Below are 20159 nucleotides of genomic sequence, written 5' to 3' on the forward strand. Positions count from 1 at the left end.
AACTGGATCAGGTCACTTAAATAAGTTGTTAGTACCTGCTGCAATTAAAGAGTACGAATACTGGGACGACGTGAACGAATTAGTTGATCGGTTGCGTTTACTACTTGCTTCCGAAGCAGCAGGTCATACTGCTCATCATAACGAAATTATATCCCTCATAGAGGAATTACGGGAAGCGCAAGTCATTCGTTAAGGGTATATAAACTTTTTTCTGTTTCTGTGACGCTTCAGAAGCCAATATGCCTTTAAACCGTTTTGGTGAACATGGTTCTACATCTATCGATAAATTTGGTAAGCATGTTCACCACCATGTTATACAGAACCACATAGCAAGATCCGAAGTTCTACAACCTTCATCAACATTTATTTTAACTTTACGTGGTGATGGAGATGTTGATCCAAAAACAAAACTTTATAAAATCACAAACAAAAGTGGAATTACGGATTACATCAATTCTTTCTACGAAGGTATGATAAAAGATGTTGTAAAGTCCGCTCATGTTCAGTTACTTGTTAACGATATCGTTATTAAGTCGCTCCAGGGAGTCCAACTCAAACGCGGAGATACCATTAAGTGTAAAAATAATGCACCGATAGGAGGACTACCTTTTCTTGTAGAGTTGTTGATTGAAGGGGTTGTAGAGTAATGGTTAGTGTTAAGCGAGATCTCGTTAACGAACTACATGCACCTGCGAGACGACATTATCGGCGACGCCGCGTTCTGCTTCACGGACTATTGGATCTTTATCAAGCTGATTTGGTTGAAATGATCCCATATGCGTCGGTCAATAAAGGTTACAAGTATATACTGACTGTTATCAACGCTTTTTCAAAATACGCATGGGCCTTACCACTCAAAACCAAAACTGGGAAAGAGGTTACTCAAGCTATGAAGGACATTTTGCATAGTAAAAAGAATATTACTCCGAGCAACTTACAAACCGATAATGGGAAAGAGTTTTACAATAGCGATTTTCAAAAATTAATGGAACAACTTAACATTAATCATTACAGCACCTATTCCACTTTAAAAAGCTCGATTATCGAACGGTTTAATAGAACCCTAAAAAATAAAATGTGGAAAGAATTTAGTATGCAAGGAAATTATCGCTGGTTAGACTTACTACCCAAATTACTAAAATCTTACAACAACACAATACATCGCACCATTCACATGAAACCTTCAGCTGTTAATCGACGAAATGAATCTGCTCTGTTAAATACTGTATACAATTCCATTAAAGTTGTCGACCCCAACCACCATAAATTTAATGTGGGGGAACACGTGCGAATTAGCAAGTACAGACACGCTTTTGCTAAAGGTTACCAACCAACTTGGTCCAATGAAATTTTCACCATAGCGACAGTTCAAAATACTAATCCCAGGACTTACCTTATTAAAGATGGTAGAGGAGAACCCATTCTTGGAGCATTTTACGACGAAGAATTACAACGTGTGAAACACCCGGATGTATTTTTAATTGAAAAAGTTCTTCGTCGAAAAGGAAATAAAGTCCGAGTGAAATGGTTGGGAATGGATAGCTCTCATAATTCTTGGATTGCAAAAAAGGATGTATTATAATTTTTACACTAAGAAAATAAAAAACTTTTTTTTTTAATTTCGTTGATTTTATTTCAAGTAACCTTTTTAACAACCTACTTTCTACTTTATATACAAGTTTTGTGATACAAGCAAGTATTTTTTTTTTTTTTACAAATTAACTGATCGCAATTTAACTAGCCATACATGTTTACGTTTAACAACTCCAATAAGTTGTCCAAAAGATCTTCCCTGCGTAGATCTTCAATAAGATAGTTTCCCCAAGCTAACGTATGACATCCATCCTCCATCACGTAACGTTTATCGTCATGTGCAGAGAGCGCCACTTTATTCTTTAGTTCTGTATACATCGTGTGATAGGAGGAGCGAAAGACATACATCTTTTTTCGCACAGAACCTCCATCTTCGATAATCCGTTTATATTCTGAAACACTTAAGTTTTTATCGATAACATACTTTTTCACACCCTTGGCACGCTTGACAACTCCTTCCAAAGTGTTAATACAATAAGCTTTAGCTCCTGTACCATAAAACGATGTTAATATCGTATTTGGGTACTCATCTTTCATTTTTCCAACTATCGGCGGCCCTGGAGGAATATTATGTCTGTTGTTTAACTTGTAATTAGAGGTATCGAACATCTCTATATTTTCTTTGATATCCTGGTATACATTCTCAGTAAATATTTCGAGAATTAACGAATCCGTATCTGTATATAACAATAATACGTTTTCACCATATTTCTCTTTTAAAAAATTATAAAAAAAGTTATAAATGACCGCTTTCGACAATTCCAGTACGCTAAACCCTACATACAGAGGTTTGTTATATTTGACCTCCACCTTCTGCATTTCAATGGCTGCCAAATTATGGCAGAAAATTTTCGATGACTTGAAAGTCGGCTTTGCGATAAGAGCTTCTGCACCGGGTCTCCTGTAACGATTCTCCCAATGTGACACTAATCGTATATCGACTCTATTTTCAACATTTTCCATCGTTTTCCCATACACGATATTATTCATTTGTTTATAATGATTTTTCCCAAATTCATTCGTAGCATTCATTCGTTTCTCAGAGTTAAAATCGATATATGGTTTCATCCACGGCGATTGTTGAAATTGCAATGCACGGTGTATTTTGGTTAGCTTAAGACCTTTTTTCACACATTCACGTAGGTTTACATAGTGAATTATGTATTTCGATTTATTTTGTAAGTTCGCAATCAACTTAGGATGCTTCGATCCGGGAGCGATTATGTTTTCGGGACAAAACGGTAGATCATCATGCTGGTTGTGTAACCTTTCGGGATACTCCAAATCCACTTCAAAGACATAACCAAGGTGTTCATCATCTAAACACTCCACATCTATATCTGCTATTTCTTGGTTCGACAACCATCGAAAACCGCCTGTTGGTAATTTACAACTCATTGCATACCCATACAAATTGGTAGCGTCCAAGTATAGAATATATGATGATGGTTTTTCCGGGTTAAAATCGTCAAGGAACTTGTTGTTTGCTATTGCAGATCGTTTTACACACATACAGAGACCGCCTCTAATTCCTTTCTTAAAAAAGTGTAACATGTCAATGTCTGATAACAATTCTAATTTTACACCTGTCATTTTTAACAGAGCATCCCACCCAAACCCGGGCGCAGTATAATAATGGCAAGGATCCAGATTGTAATTCTCCAAAGATATTGTCCTGAAATTTTCAAAGACGTCAGTCAACATTAACACATCTGACGTCAAATACAGGTCACTGTATTCTCCCAACGTTGTACACTTAAATTTATTCCATACAGTCTGTGCTCTAGAGTATTGTTCCTTTGAAATATTACTTGAACTCAATATGTCGTAAAACTGTGTATGATCAGGCAATTTACTATACTCCAACTTTTCAAACGAATCTACGAACGAATATGGAAATACACCTTTCTGGCGCATCAATCTAAATTCTTCAGAGTCTTTGAATTTTTTTTTCACTTCCACACAATCCTTATCATCCAAATATGAAACCAACTTTTCCAAAGAACTCGCCATAAATCTAAACGAGTCGACGAATCTTATTTTCATAAACACTTTGCGTTTCTTTCCCTTGTTATCGGTTGTTTCTCCGACAACTATTTTTTTGGAAAAAGAAATATATTTTTCTTTGTTTTGTGCTATCACCTCTACTTCCTCCTTGTTTAGGGCAATACTTTTCACAAACATGTGGGCATCGTAATTCGACAGGTTGTGGAAAAACACAGGGATAAACATCGGTAATTTATAATTTATATTGCAGACGGAATGCGCAGGACCCCTATACAATCCTGTCAAGTGATCGTGATCACACACTTTCTCTTCTTTGTTTATTGGTTTATCACAAATGTGACATACGGAACTCAGTTCATGTACAAATTGGTCCAGACAGCTTAGCGGTATCATATCCTTTGTTTGCCTCAAATGTTGTTTATAGATCTCTATTACATCCTTCTCCAATCTTATAATAAATTCCAGAGCAGCGTTTCGCCCTCGGTATATTCGGAATTTCGATAAGTTATCATCGTAAGCACACTTAATGTAGTACGCAAACGCGTATGGTTCGTGTTCAAAACATCGGGCCGTATATGGTTTATTATCATCGTAAACTTTTCCTTCTTCGGGCGTTAAGGGTTTCAGAATCGCCTCGAAATCGGCGTACACCACAAACGGAACTTTCATTTTTTTTTCAAATCCTTCAAATTGTAAAACATTTTCCTTTTCTAGATGTCCGAACTTATTCACTTTTATTTGTTCGCTTGGTACTGTTGCTTTCACTTTTTTACAGTCATCCATCTGATGTCGTACCAACTTGTCTTCAGTTGAAAAGTATTGCAAACAACCCTCACAAATATATCTTTGATGTTCATGAGTCGATGATTGTGTATTTATCAGTCGAGATAAGTTTTTTATCCAACAATAGTGGTTATTCCCGAAATTGTCGCTGACTACTAATAAGTTTACATGACGCTCCCGTTTCTGTTTACATATACATACAGTTACAATATCATCTACCATTTTCTCTCCATTATACCAAGAATTTATACCATAGACGTTAATTGAAATGTTATTTTCTTCCTCAAATTTTGGTATGTCTCTGATGGGTACTGGGAATGTTACGCAGTCAAACTTTAATTCTGTTTCCCTATAATCTGGGTATGATGATATTCTTTGCGGTAAACCTGTGGGTTGGTACAGCGCGGACATCAGTGCCCAAGCAAAGCACTTATTATCGTTATTTTGCACGTTTATTACCGCTCTCTTCCCTTTTATGGATGTCGGTAAGTCGATGTAGCTCGATGCTCTTGTAGGATTAAACTTGTTACAGTTCACTTCAAGATATAATATTTCCAACAAGGTCCAACCTGCAGTATTAACGCCTTTAGTTTCGCATTTTACTACTTTTCTATTCTTATACTCTTACCTGAGTCCCGTTCTTGGAATTCCGACATTTTCACCATAATCTCGTCCATAAAGTCCTCGTATGTTTGGTACAAGTCTACGGCTACTGTTATAATTTTATTTTTTGTGTTGAATGATTTGATTTCCACTTCTTCCTTCGTATTTATGAAATACAATCCAAAAATTTCCGTATTCACTTTTAAACTACCATTTACATTCCTCACGGACTGTATCAAACTGATAACTTTTTCTCTAATTCGGTTACTGAATTCCTTCATGTCTACGTACTTCCGTTCATGATCGCTCACTCTAAAACTACATATTTTATCTCCAAATATCGAATCTATTTTTTCTACACCATCATCTATTATTACGAAGGCTTTCTGTTTATGTTTGTTGCTGCGCAGATGTGAGGAATAACATTGTCTGGTTACGTGTTCATCACATATTTCACACACTATAACATCTCCTTGTTGATCCTCTTCCACCTTTCGACGTTTCCCAATACATGCTGTGCGTTGATGTCTCACAAGATTATCTGGTCTAGTAAACTCTTTGTAACACACGTCGCAGGTCAACATGTTCACAACACTCTTACTTCAATACTGTTGAACACGATTTTCTATCTGCTATTTAAAGCATACCTCCTCCGAAGTGGGGTTTTCAATGAACTCACGTCGTGTAACCTTCATTTCAGGTCACGTACAAGGTCAATGTCATGGTCACAATTAAGGTTGACTTCAAGGTCTCCGTTGAGGTCAAAGTAAAGGTCATTGTTCAGGTCAAGGTTACTGATCAAGGTCATGGTCACTAAACGTGATCTTGACCTGAGGTGAGCTCAAAGTAAAGGTCATTGTTTAGGTCTAGGTTACTGGTCAACGACCCCCTTTGCAATAGCCGATTCTGGAACCTCCTCCCAGAACCTCAGGGCAAGGTCAAGGTCATGGTCACTCAACGTGACCTTGGCCTTGACCTTGACCTGAGGTTCTGAGAGGAGGTTCTAGAATCGGCTTTTATCTACTACTAGGGGGTGATTCTTTAGGCAATTTTAAGGGTACTTTGATATATAAACCATGGGCGACTTCGGCTCCCCTAAGGAGCTACACCCCTCCAAAAATGGCGGAAAATTTTAGTTATCCATATGATATGTGTGCATTTTTCAAAAAAGCCTAATTATCTCCTAAACTATTAATGTTAGATATGGGACATATGGGATATAAAAGATGTAGAATGAGACGCCGAAGACGACTAAGTAATAAAATATAGGGGGTGCCATTTAAAAAAATGAAGTTATGGTATTTCCAAATTTTGAAAAGTTAACATGCCATAGTAAAGTAACCAAACGTTCTAGATAACCGTTCTCGGCACCAAAACATACTCCATCATGTTGTTTAAGCATATTCTGAATCCTAAATTGATATCCCAAAAATCGAGTGTTCTCTGATTTTTTGAACTAATATCTGCTGGAGCAGATTTTTCTAGAAAAATTCGAATAACTCGAGAACGGCCGTATCAAATTGCAAAAAGTAAAGTTATTTATAAACCCTGAAAACAGACAAATCCAAATATGTAAAAATATACAGGGTTTTCCATTTAAAAAAATAAAGTAGGTGGCGACTTCCGGTATAACCGGAAGTGCAAGAAATCTGAAAATATTTTAGTCGAAGAGATCGTAATTGATAATACTTAAGTCTGAATTCTCAAAAACCCCAGAAACGTCTAATGACCGATCTCGCTGAGACACCTGTATATATATATATTCATTGTGTTTGTTTGTTAAGGTAAATAATGTTAATCTGAATATGTTTACTTGATATCACAATGTTATATTTTAACATATTTAACTATGTAGTATATATCTTTACAGAATCCAGAAGAAATCGAACAAAATATAATTGCCCAACGACGATTATATGCCGACCAAAAGATAAGTATACAGCCATACGTTTCATTCGAAGGAAGTGCGTGGAATTCTATTTATGCTTCATATATGATCATTGATGACATAAAATATAAATGCGAGAAAGTAATTGATGCGATTGAATTATGTTTCAAGTCCTTCCATGTGACAGGAGCACAGCGGTTACTTGTGGACTCTTATTCAGCAAGGTATTTTATACATACATCAGAAGATAAAATTTATCCTTATACAGAGCGTTCAACAATGATTGTAAGGTGTTTGAATTTCCCGCCTTTGCGTTTAATTTTTAAGGCTGGTATGAGACAACTAATACTAATAAACATAGGCGTATCATAGAAAAAATTTCGAAGGCATTAAAAAATTTATGAGGTTAAAAAATTTTTATTTACAATTTATCAATGTGTAACTTTACTAACAAAATTTAAAAAGGTGTATGAAATCAATTAATATTTATTCACATTTTGTCATAATAAATGTTGAAACTTGTTAACTCGAAAGACATTAAAACATACCACGCCACTGATTGTTAAAAATACGTCGAAAACGTCAGCCGATACCAATGTTGTTTGTCAAATGTTACTAAAAGTCAAGCGCGCCAAATTCAAACACCTTACAATCATTGTTGAACGCTCTGTATTTGCGACGGTTTATATAAAATAAAAATTCTTTCATAATGTTCATTTGCAACATTTGTAGCAAGAAACTTAATACTGTTAGGTGATTGATTTTACCTTTTTGAGTTGAAAATTCGTTATTGTTTAATTTATAATACTATAATTTACAGTTTAAATATATAATAAGTTTAAATGATATAAATAAACTTTGTTACAATATTAAACTTTTTTTATAGACTTGTACCTAATCTCAACATTATTATACGTGAGATAAGAATATAGCGGTTTATAGGGAATCTATAGATACAATGGATCGATATTTCGCACATCGATATAAAGCAAAGAAGTCGATATTTTGAGGGTAATGTTGTGTTTCTAAGTTGCTACCAACTTCATTATTTTTAAGAAAATTTTAATAATATTGAAGTTAGTAGCCATTTCCGATATAACCGAAAGTGATTGAGACATGACACTACCCTTACAAGATTGATATCTTTGGCTTATATCGACGTGCCAAATATCAAATCCATTGCAGCTGTAGTTTTCCTATAAAATCCTATGTCCCAATTCCGTGGGAAGCCTGTATTTTTGTTTCAAGATTATTAATATTCTTATTGCAAGAAAATGTAATTGTTGATGTAACATTAACATATTCTTGTTTCAAGTTTATTAATATACTTATTGCAAGAAAATGGGTTTGTTGTTCCAACACTAACATATTCTTGTTTTAAGATATTAATACACTTACAGCAAGAAAAAGGGATTGTTGACGTAACACTAAGATACTCTTGTTTCAAGATAATTGATATACTTCGACAAAGGTTTCGTTTTCTTGAGAATCAAGAATATTTGTATACTTGCTTTGAGAATATGTCGTTTTTCTTTACTCAACAAAATGATCTTCTTGTGGATATATAAGAATATGATAAGCTTGAGCCAAGAGTAATAATCTTCGTTCAAGAATATATTTCTCTCAGTGCAGCTGCATGTGCAGAAGGCCTTATCCTGGTCTTTATGGTTACATATGCCTCTGGATACATAATTTCTTTGTTAGAAATGAGTTGAAATTAGTAATGTATATGCTGAGGAAATGTGATGAATTTAAGGGAAGACTACGAGGAAGAAAAGAATACCGTTTTCTTAGTTTCCCGTAATATAGATAATCATCTTAGGAGATGTAAAGGAAATTGCAATTAAGAGAAAATCAAAACATTGATTACAAGAGTTGGCGTAAAACTAATACAGTGTACGATTCATTCAATTTTCTTGAAGTATTTTTATCATAATTGAAATGATTGATAAATTATTTTAACACAATTTAAAATCATCTCAGTAATAAATAAATTAATCAAAAAATTTCAATTACTTTACTGCTGTCAGTTCGCGTGACAATCTTCTAAAAACCAATTATTTCGATTACATAGTACAATTTTATTATTAATTATCGCGTACTAAAGTCACATGAAACAACATCACATGCTTTTATGACCGTAAATTCCCACGGAAAAATACTTAAACTCGAGGTTCCTTAAAAAATTTACCAATTGCCTATCAAAATCGTAAATATACAAAAACAATGATAATTGCCTCCTCAAAATCTTTATTGAGTATTTACATATATTTACAAGACTTTTACAAATTTATTGACGTCAGACCGATTAATTAATTGATACATTATAATAAATACGATTGTTATGGTTCTTTAAAGTTTATTTTATTTTTGTTTTATGTCTATATATTTAAACACAAAGTACGAAAAAAAGCCTTTTAACATCACTTACATAACTAACATCACAGTGCCGAATATAAAATATATGTACAACTTAAAACATTATGTACACATCAAATTTCTTCTCTAATTTATATAATGTTTTTCTCTTAAAATTTATTAAAACACAAAGAATACTGGATACGTCAGTGCGGTGCAAACTAAATAATACTTAAATGGTATTTTTTGGGTTTGCTTCAAAACGGAATGATCCAGATTATCTTTTCTATCAATTAAATAGTGATTTAAGAAGGATATTTTATATTAAGTTTCTTTAACTCGATGGACCTGGTCTATTTTGATCCGATTGTTGATGAACTGGTGTAAGATCTGCTCTTGGTGGACGACATCCTGTTGCTTGTTCATAACTTGGTAAATCAACTAAAAATAAAATGAAAATAATTATTAACTCTAAAATTAAAGTAAATTAAGGTTATACAAAAATTCTTACGTTCTGAATAAGGAGGAGGTGGTGGCCTGGTATCTTTGATATTATATTCCGGTGTAATTACGAAATCCATACTTAATCGATGATCGTGTGTTGGCCAATTTGGTGGTGTTCCATCTTGATTTTGTTGATTTACTCTCGAACTGATGTTCCAAACATCATCGTCTTGATTAGCTGTAACAATTTAGAAAAAAACGTTAATTTCAATAATTTCATAAACGATTTTATCAACGTAGGGGATTATTATAATCAATATTTTCTACATAATGTGTTAATAATATTTTAAGCTTACTGATTTTATCATATCCCACGTGGACGTTTAATCGCCGTTCTTGTTTGCGAATTTTTAATTGAATCCAACAATACAAAAGAAATAGGAATAGAAGAAATGCTAAACAAGCGTAAACGGTGATCATCGTCGTTAAAGAACTACTTAAGATTTGAGAGGATATTCGACACGACAAAGGCACTTTATATTATTCCCTCTCCTCACTGATAAGATATAATAATCTCCATAAAATTTATGCGGAAATCTTTTCGAAATATTTATCAAAAAAATAACAAAGCATTTCTTTGGAGAATCCTCGTTTTAATAGTCTAACTACACCACAGTTTTAAAACTAATTTTTCTATTTAAACATTCTCTCTTTGAACACTTTTGTGTTTTTAAAGTTAGCGTTTTAAAACTGGTTAAAAGTGTTAAGTTGCGATTATCATGATCGTTTTAATAAAACAAGTTGACCTTTAATTTTTAAAACGTGAATAATAAAACCGAAACTGTTTGTAGTTGTGCTAATGAGAACCATGTGATCACATTTCCATCAATTGTTTTGGTCCGATTCAGTCTGGATTGATTCAGTCATGTGATTGATCAATCTATAATTCGATCAAAACCAATTTGATCTCAAAATTTCTAAAATATAAATAAAATTTGGTTGTATCACAAATATTATTTGCTTAAACTTGTTGATTAATTTAATTTAAATCACTTCGTTTATATTTATTTTTTAATTATCACTTTTATTCGTTAACAAAAGAAAATCATTTCCACTCAACCGAACTAACAGCACTCGGTACAACAGCAACACTAAACATCTCAACTAATAATATAAGTGTCTCAGTAAACAACTTATTTATAGTGCCAGGAACTGATTATGCGAATGTTGAAACGAAAAACTTGTACAATAGACGCGGCGTCAAGTGCAATTTTTACCTTCATTAAAATGATCAGTCTAGTTTGAATGTTATAGCTACAATTGCGATAACGATGTTTATAATGGCGCTTGATAATCACGCTCTATGACGACGATAACGAAAATTGTACGTTTTGCATAAAGGATATGGGTGTAAACAGTAGGACATCGTTGATGGGTTTGACGTCAATATCGAACGGTATCTGGTCTTGAAATGTTTATTTATATAACGAACGTGGTACAAATCGTGAGATGGCCACAAAGCTACGACGATTCAACCTTGGCGATAAAAAAATACGTGTTTTGAACGCCAATGAACGTTATAATGATAAAAACAGAAAGTAAACTTAAAGTAACGATGTAAGGTGGATTAAAAAGATCAAAATATGGGATAGTGAGACCGGTTAAATATACATCTAGTGAGTTGTTTAGTTTCGATTATGATTTAGGTGTGATCAAGTAACGTAACGTAACGGTACCAGTGTTCGATGGAGAAGATTACGGAAGCTGGAAAAAGAGAATAATTATGTATTTGAGAGAAAAACAGAGTTCCGATCTAGATGATTGGGATGAGAAAACTACAGTGCGATCACAAATAAACAACTGGAATTAGTGAGCGAAATAGAAGCGACATATGGTATTATAAAGAAATTTGATGAGTTATATTTAAAAGAATCGACAGCGTTACAGATAATTTGCAGAAATAAATTGAAAAAACTGAGAATGAAAAATTTTAAAGATATTCCAATATTTTTTAGTGAATTTGAAAAATCTGTAAATTCATTAAAAGCTGCGGGTGCAAAAGTAACGGAATAAGAAAAAATTAATTACATGTTGTGAACACTACCAGATTTATTGAGTTATATACCGGCGAGACGATAGCAACAAACTTTTTTCTTTATATTTCCACCTACTTCACGGGCCCATATCATCGTTATCTTGAAAGATAGCGAAAAACAAAGCACACGGTTGGAAAGCTTGGTCTTTTCTCTATCTTAAGCCGAGAAGCTTTTCGTCCGCCGATATGTTGATAATGAAAGCAAGAATAAATAAGAAACGTCACGCTGCATTCAAATTACCTCAACATTATCAAACTTCACGGCCTTGTGCAGCCGTTACCAGATGGAAATTCAACAAATGGTTTACATATTCGAAAAGAGCTGACCTTGGACTATCTTATTCCGAGTTTTCGTCTGTCAATATCTGCCGGCGTCTGTAAAAAAGAACGCTCCTGAAAAGGAACCTACAGTTGGCAACAACGTTTACTTTTGTATTTTCATCTATGTACTTTTCGGACAGATCTCTTTGTTATTTATAAAGCTAGCGAAAAACTAAGCACACGGTTGGAAAGCTTGGTCTTTTCTCTATCGTAAACTGGCGTTTTGTCCGCCGAAATATTGATAATGAAAGCAAAAAGAAAATAAGAAACGTCGCGCTGCCACGAATTCTTGCCGCGGCTAAACCACGCTTGGGTCAATAACTCTCTTATCTGACGAGGAGGAAACTCTAGAACTATATTCATCTTATGGGAAATTTTCTGCTCTTTTCATCGGTATATAACACATCTCAGTCATACGTTTGCACAATCGTTTTTCAGACCAGCAATAAACTTTTCTCTTGTATTTCCGTCTACTTTTCGGGCCAATATTTTCGTTATCTAGAAAGATAGCGAAAAACTAATAACACGGCCTTTTCTATATCTTAAACCGTGTTTTCGTCCGCCGATATGTTGATAATAAGAGCAGAAAAAAATAAGAAACGACACACTACATTTAAATCACCTCAAAATTGCCCCACTTTAAGGCAGGCCTTATAAGCCGTTAGAAGGAAATTCAACAAACGGTTTACATATTCGAAAAGAGCTAACCTTGTCCTGTCTTATTTCGAGTTTTTGTCCGTCAATATCTGGTGGCGCCTGTAAAAGAAACGTACCTGAAAGACAACCGAATTCTGCTACCTGTAGCAGAACGCAATCACTTCTTACCCTAACTTTCTTATTTGATGAAGGAAAAATTGGGACAATGGTCACCCGAGAGAGAATCTTAACCTCATTTCATGTTGACAGATAATTTTTCATTCACTCTTAATTTATTTAAAACCTTTAAAAACATATAAGTACGAAGGCTTTCACGGCCTGTGTTAATAAAACTAAAAAAGCACTAGCACTATCACTACAACTAACACTAGACCTCGAACTAGAAACTTAGGGGTTAAGCCGTGCGTTTTTTGAAAAAATGTTTGACGTTTTGGATGCCATGTTACAACCTTCTTCAGAAAACAAGTTCGAAGCGATCCCGAAAGTTTCTAGTTCTAGGTCTAGTGTTAGTTCTAGATTTAGTTTTACGTTTAGAAACATGTTAAACTGTTCAAAACGGAAAGATTATTTCATGTTACTCTTATTTTATCCGATTCTGGAAAATTTTGAGCGATTTTAGCGATAGAGAAAAGACCAAGCTTTCCAACCGTGCGCTTAATCTTTCGCTATCTTTCAAGATAACGAAGATACGGGCTCAAGAAGTAGGTGGAAATATAAAGGAAAAGGTTTGGTGCTGGACAGTTTGTTGCTATTATCTCGCCGGTGAGTTATATCAACAGTATTTAAAAAGTAAAATAAGCTTGTTCAAATTAAAAGATGAAGAAGAATCCACAAATTGTGTGACCAAAAGTCAAATGCCTTTTTTACAAACAAACAGAATCAAGAAGAAAGATTGTCGTCAGGTTGGTGAAGGCAGAGGTTCATGGAAACGAGGTGGAATGCAGCAGCAACAGTACAACCGAGGAAATTTCAGAAAACGAAGAGGTAATAATTATTCCCATAATTATTACAATAGAGGCAGACAGCGTGGTAGAGACGAACAACAAAGTTCAAGAGGTAACCATTATCACGGCGGAAGAGGTCAACAGGGCGGTTATGGAATGAACAGTTTTTATACGCAGGTCCAAACTACGATAATATGTAAAGACGCAAGATCAGATTTAGGTGATGAAATAGAAATTCATTGGTTATTAAACAGTGGCTGTACTGATCATGTAATAAATAATGATCAATATTTTCATGATAGTGTAACATTAAAAGAACCTGTAAATGTAAAAATTGGTGATGGTAAATTTTTGAAAGCCACTAAAGTAGGTCATGTAATTAGTTATTTTCAAGGTTGTGATAAAATAATTCCAATTAGAATGTTTTTTCAAATGTTAGAATGAATTGAAATGTTTTTTATGTTAAAGAAATGGATAGAAATTGAATTAGTTATGCTAGAATCACAGATAAAAATAAAATTATATCAAAGATAAACACTTCAAAAATTTATAACAGACATAATCAATTGATTACAATTGCTAGGAAAGAGGGTAGATTATATAAAATGACAAGTATAATTAAAAATAAGGAAGTTAATATTGCAAATAGTAATACTAAAATTAATATGACGTTAAAGGAAAAATGTCATCGTATTCTGGATCATGTAAATTTTTCTGATTTAACAACTTTGTGCAAAAGCCAATTATTAGAAATGCACAACTTGTATTGAAAATAAGATGCATAATTTACCTTTTGACAATAACAGAAGTAAAGTTAAAAAAATTTTAGAAATAGTTCACACTGATTTAAATGGGGCCTACTACGGGATTTAATGGTGAAAAAATAACAATAAAAATAATAATGATAAAATTATAGTAAGATAGCTAAGGTGTATACCATTAAATCAAAAGATCAGGTTTATAATTGCTTTGTAGAATATATAAATGAAATATAAAATCTGACTGGTAAAACTATTAAAAAACTAAGACGCGATAATGGAAAAGAATATTTAAATTCAAATATTATACATTTAACTAGAGAGAAAGGCATTACTATAAATACCTGTTCACCTTATATACATGAATTAAATGGTACAGCAGAAAGATATAATAAATCAATTATGGACATGTTTAGATGTTTATTAGAAGAAGCAAAAATAGATCGAAAATTTTGGCCAGGGGTAGTATACGCAGCTGCATATCTTAAGAATAGAACATTAGCAAATACTGTAGAAAAGAAAACGCCTTACGAAATAATATTTGGAAGAAAGCTTACTATTAAATATTTACGTCTACACTGAAGTAAAATTTTTGTTCGAAGACCAGAACAGTTAAGAAGGTCTAAATGGGATAAAAAGACTGATTTGGGAATTTTGCTGGGTTATACTGAAGTTGGATATAAAGTTTTAGTAAATAACAGAATCATTGTAGCAACATGTTGATGTGGAGGAGAATGTAAAATGCATAGCTTTAGCTACAAACAGATCTGACAATGAAATTGAAACTGATTCTGAAATACAAGATGAAAGTACAGAAATTAAATTCGAAAATAAAACAACAAAGAACGCCTCAAGAATTGAGAAGATCGAAGAGAGAAAGGAATATGCCAGCTAGATATAACGATAGTTACGTTTATGTGAACGTCTGCAATGTAGAAAATCCAAATAATTTTGAGGAGGCGATAAATAGTAATCAGGCAGAACAGTGGAAAGTAGCTATGAATAAGGAAATGGAAAGTTTAAATTGAAAATTGGTCAAAAAACCAGAGAATAAAAAAAGTTTTGATGTTAAATGGGTATATAGAAAAAAGTCAAATAACATTTATAAAGCCAGATTAGTTGTAAAAGGTTTTCAACAATCTAAAATTGTAGATGACATTTATTCACCAGTAGCTAAAATGCAAACTTTAAAAATATTGTTATATTGCTGCCAGGAAAAACTGATTATAGAACAAATGGATGTAGAGACTGCTTTCTTGAATGGTAAGATTTTTTTCAGAAATATATGTTAATCAAGCGAGAGGATTTGAGGATGGGACTGACAGAGTGTGTAAACTAGAAAAAGCATTATACGGTTTGAGAGAAACTCTTCGTGCGTGGTATAATTGTTTCGATGAATTTTTATGTGAGATGAAATTTATAAGGAGTAAATGTGACTATTGTTTATATAACAAAAGAGATGAAGACGATATGATTTACTTAGTAGTGTTTGTTGACGATCTGTTAATAAGTTGTAAAAATAAGAAAAAGATTCAATACATCAAAAGCTTATTGTCCAGTAAATTTAAAATGAAAGATATGGGAGAACTGAAAAATTATCTTGCAAAATTAATATTGATTATGATCACACGAAAAATGTTATGACCTTAGTCAGGAAGAATACATTAAATCTTTAGCTGAGAAATATAAAATTAAACGCTCAATATTGTTTAAAATACCAATGGAAGTAAATTTAAAATTGGAAATCTAATAGTCTAAGTAGTCTAATTAATAAATAGTCTAATTGCCTAAGTAGATTTCAAAATTGTTATAATGAAACTCATTTTAAATATGCCTTGAGAGTTTTGAAGTATTTATATTTGACAAAGGACATAAAATTATGGCTATGTAGACGCAGATTGGGCAGGAGACAATTTAGATAGAAAATCTACATCAGGCTATGTTATAAGATTGTTTGGAAATGTTGTACATTGGAAATCTAAAAAACAAGGTAGTGTAACTAAGTCTTCAACCTTTGCCGAATATGTAAATAAATAATAAATAAAAGATATACTCGAATTTTTTAACATTGACTTTAAGGCACCTATTAAGATATACGAAGATAATTCAGGAACTTTGAGTATTGCTAAATATGGAAATTTTACTAAAAATTCTAAGTATGTTGAAGTGCATTATCATTTTGTAAATGAATGTTATATGGAAGGAGTCATAGATATAATTAAAGTAGATTCAAATAGAAACCTAGCAGATATTTTTACAAAATCAATGAGCAAAGATAAATTTGTGAAACTAAGAGAAATATTGAGTTTAGTAGTATAAGATTTATTGTTTAGCATTTCAAGTTGTGTTTATTTTCTAGTGAATGTTTTATAAATGTAAGGAGGCGTGTTAGATTATATACATTTATAAATATACGCCATCTAGTGAGTTTAGTTTCGATTATGATGTAGGTGTGATCAAGTAGTCAATATAAAAAGTAGTTATTAGTTACGCTTTTAAGGATATTGAAGCATGCTCGTTATCAGACAAATATGGTTGAAGAGTACTTAAAATACATCAGACGCATTCTAAGTATTTCACGTTTACTGATAATGTCTAATCGCAACAGCTTACTGGGGTAAAGTTTAAGTTTTGACGTTATTGTTGTTATACGGTGATACCCTGTATTTGATAGACAAAATCGGTGTATACAGAGCATCTAATTTGTATCATATGAATAATTTCATCATGAATAAGTCATCCATTTTATTAATTGACTATGATTGCCATCTCCTCTTATAGTAATTAAAAAAAAACAGTTCATGTAAAAACTTTGAAGTTCTTGCGCACTTCCTTTAAAAGGTGTCACATTTGTTTATCAATTGATAAATATGACATCAACAAGCCATAAAATAGTTCCAATATTGACGTTGTGAACCAACTCATTTTGTAATAATGTCATAAGTCATAACATACTTTAGATCGATGCAAATATACGAAACGATATTTTAAAGAAACTTCAAAAAAATTCTGTTCAAATAGACATTAGATTGATGAAGAAACTTACGACGTCTACCGTGAAACGATCTGTGGGGTTGATTCATTTCCGGATACATATCATGAAATTGAACATTCCTTCTAGGATTTGTCTCTCTCGTTCTCCTAGAATTATCGACGGCACTTTCGCAACAAGCTACACAAAGCATTCCGCATAAAGCTCCAAGACACAAACCACATAACTGCCCAATACAATCATCCATTTTATTATTAATTTATTTTCGTTTTATATTTGTAGAGTATAATTTTTGTACACTTCGAAACTTTTAGTTATTACACCGATTTGAACGTTTAGCCACGTTTAGCGTTACCATATGTACTTGGATATGACTCTCGGCTATTGTTATCTGATAAGAACCTGTTTGTCGTCTGATAACGATTTGAAATTGGCTGATTAAAGCTGTTACAGATCATCGTTGAAGTTGATGAATCATTCGAGTGATGACTAAAATTTCTAAAATTGATTTTGAAGAAATCTGATAAAAAATCCTATTCTGAAAAAATCAAAACTTGGAAATAGATGTTAAATTCTTTATTTAAGAAAAAATTTTAGATACTTTATAACTAATACATTGTCACTGTGAACTTTTAACCTCTAATATCGAGACGTGATTTATAAATTCAATGTTTAACAACAGTTTTCATTTAATAATATCAAGTTCATTCCAATTAACTAGTTAAGAACTTTTTATTTGCTGATATCTTAATGTGAATATTGTATATGTTTTGCGGAGTTTTAGTGTTGACGTGAGTTTAGTTTTTAAGTTTTTTTATATACATTATTTTCAATGCTACTTTACCCTTAATTTTTTCTAATGTTACTATCTTATATTTTTGTACATTGAAACCCAAAACACCAAAGTATCATTACATAATTTGTCTTTTAAAATATTAACACATGGTGAAAATGGATATATCCTATTGCAATAATACATAAGGCACTTAATAATACATTTAATAACATTAATAATACTTATTACGCATGTGATTCATGAAAACACAGGATCGAAATTGAGTGTTAAAGGAAAATTTACGTTTATTGAACTTTGTGACCTTCCACTTTGACGAATTAATCTTAAAATGAAATGTAATGTAACTTAGTTAGATTACTAAGTAACTACTAAGTGCTACTTAGTGTAGGTTGATCTAAAATCACAGCAATCTCTTCTGCATCAAGTTGTGCAAGTTCTCTCGGAATGATTCTTTCGGTAATTACAGAATCCATTATTGGCGGAGTTTCTTCATAAACTGCACAGAGTATCTCACAAATACACGCAAAAAATTCCAGACACCAGTCATCACAACAACCATCGTCACACATTTTCAAATAAATATGTTGTGTAATCGGGTGTTGTCTTGTTATTTTATAAATTTATCAACTGATTGTGAGCGAATTTTAGAGCCAAGGTCAATGTTTTTGGGTTGCTGCGCGCGCATTTGTATTTCAGCAGAGATATCTTGTGCCGATTTGCACGAGTGAGTTTTTTTTGCATTGATCGAGTGAATTTGAACGATTGCGTTGGTAACAAAACAAAATTTAATATGTATCTACTTGATTCACGCTGATAATGTCGTGTCAATCATAATACGATAATAATTAATTACCGTATCAATAATAGCAATTCAAAAACGTTAAAAAAATATTTATACTGTTTCTTTTTCCGTAATACCTCTCAAATTATTATAAAGTTGGTAACAGTGATAACATTGGTTCACTTATAAATTTTGTAAATTATACTTAAATAATTAAAATTTGACACCTAATTGTTTATTTTCATTAGTTTGTAGCACGTTTTTACAATTTAAGGTAATTTTTACTTCGTTAACCTCAGTTATTTATTTACGACATAAATTTAAAAAAAAACCTTTTAATTGAAAACTAAAAATTTTAACAAAAAAATTAATGTAAAAAAAATGGTAGAAAGAGTTGCCTATACAAACGATTAATAATTATTTTTATTAAAAACACCTTACTTAAGGGTATTTGATTCGATGGTCTTTGCCTTCTAGTAGCTCGTACACCATTGAACCAAGTTGGATTTCTTCTCGATTGTTTGCAAACGGCCGAAACGAAACTTAAGATGAAAAATAGTATCAACACCACGATCACCATAACAAGAACTGAAGTATACATCTTTTTATGAATTGGAGGAGATAAAATAACTTAAATATCTCGCCACTTGGTGTTATACGATAAATGTTAGAACAAACTGTCGATATTTCACAACATTTCCTGTTATAATATTATCTGTTTAATGATAAGATAGGAAGAGACATCGATTTGTAGCATATGTATGTATGTATATTATACAAAATCACTTACATAAATTAAAGTCAATAGAAGGTTCTCTTTGCTCAACATCACATTCTTCTTCAGAATTTACATTTCTCCGTCTTAAATTTTGATGTACTCCTATCACGATGAGGAGTACTATCATAGTAAAGATAAAAGCACCAACAAGAAGTGCGAGAACAGCCGACATTACTACTTTAACTTGAGATACGTATCAGATTGAGATAAAACATTAAAAAGTCGAATTGAAACAATAAATGTTTTACGCGATAAGATAAAAAAAATATTTATGAATATTTACAACGCAATCGCATCATAAAAAAGTATTTAGTCACCAAATTGCCAATAAGATATAAAGGACGTTTATGAGCTGACAAAT

The 20159-nt window shown here is 32.5% G+C and overlaps 2 protein-coding genes across 25 annotated transcripts in view; both read right to left on the minus strand.

Annotated features, from left to right (window-relative positions):
• Positions 1-1665: 1665 nt before the first annotated feature.
• On the minus strand, positions 1666-5643 carry LOC139430713 (uncharacterized). The gene is made up of 2 exons (XM_071197924.1): positions 5012-5643; positions 1666-4952 (listed from the first exon to the last, which is right to left on the minus strand). The coding sequence occupies exons 1-2, from the start codon at positions 5568-5570 to the stop codon at positions 1738-1740; spliced, it is 3774 nt and encodes a 1257-aa protein (XP_071054025.1). The 5' UTR covers positions 5571-5643; the 3' UTR covers positions 1666-1737.
• A 3464-nt stretch (positions 5644-9107) lies between these two features.
• LOC111415269 (uncharacterized) overlaps positions 9108-20159 on the minus strand; it is a 121768-nt gene continuing 110716 nt past the window's right edge. For 18 of the 24 annotated variants that reach the window (XM_071198029.1, XM_071198028.1, XM_071198027.1 and 15 more), the window contains exons 2-3: positions 9744-9914; positions 9108-9673 (exon numbers count right to left, since the gene is read on the minus strand). In XM_071198029.1, the coding sequence (XP_071054130.1) occupies positions 9567-9673; positions 9744-9914 (278 nt within the window). In that variant the 3' untranslated portion in view covers positions 9108-9566. The other 6 variants (XR_002706365.2, XM_071198023.1, XM_071198022.1 and 3 more) reach the window with 6 other exon arrangements.

The sequence above is a fragment of the Onthophagus taurus genome, chromosome 7 (genome assembly GCF_036711975.1).
Source record: "Onthophagus taurus isolate NC chromosome 7, IU_Otau_3.0, whole genome shotgun sequence".
NCBI lineage: Eukaryota > Metazoa > Arthropoda > Insecta > Coleoptera > Scarabaeidae > Onthophagus > Onthophagus taurus.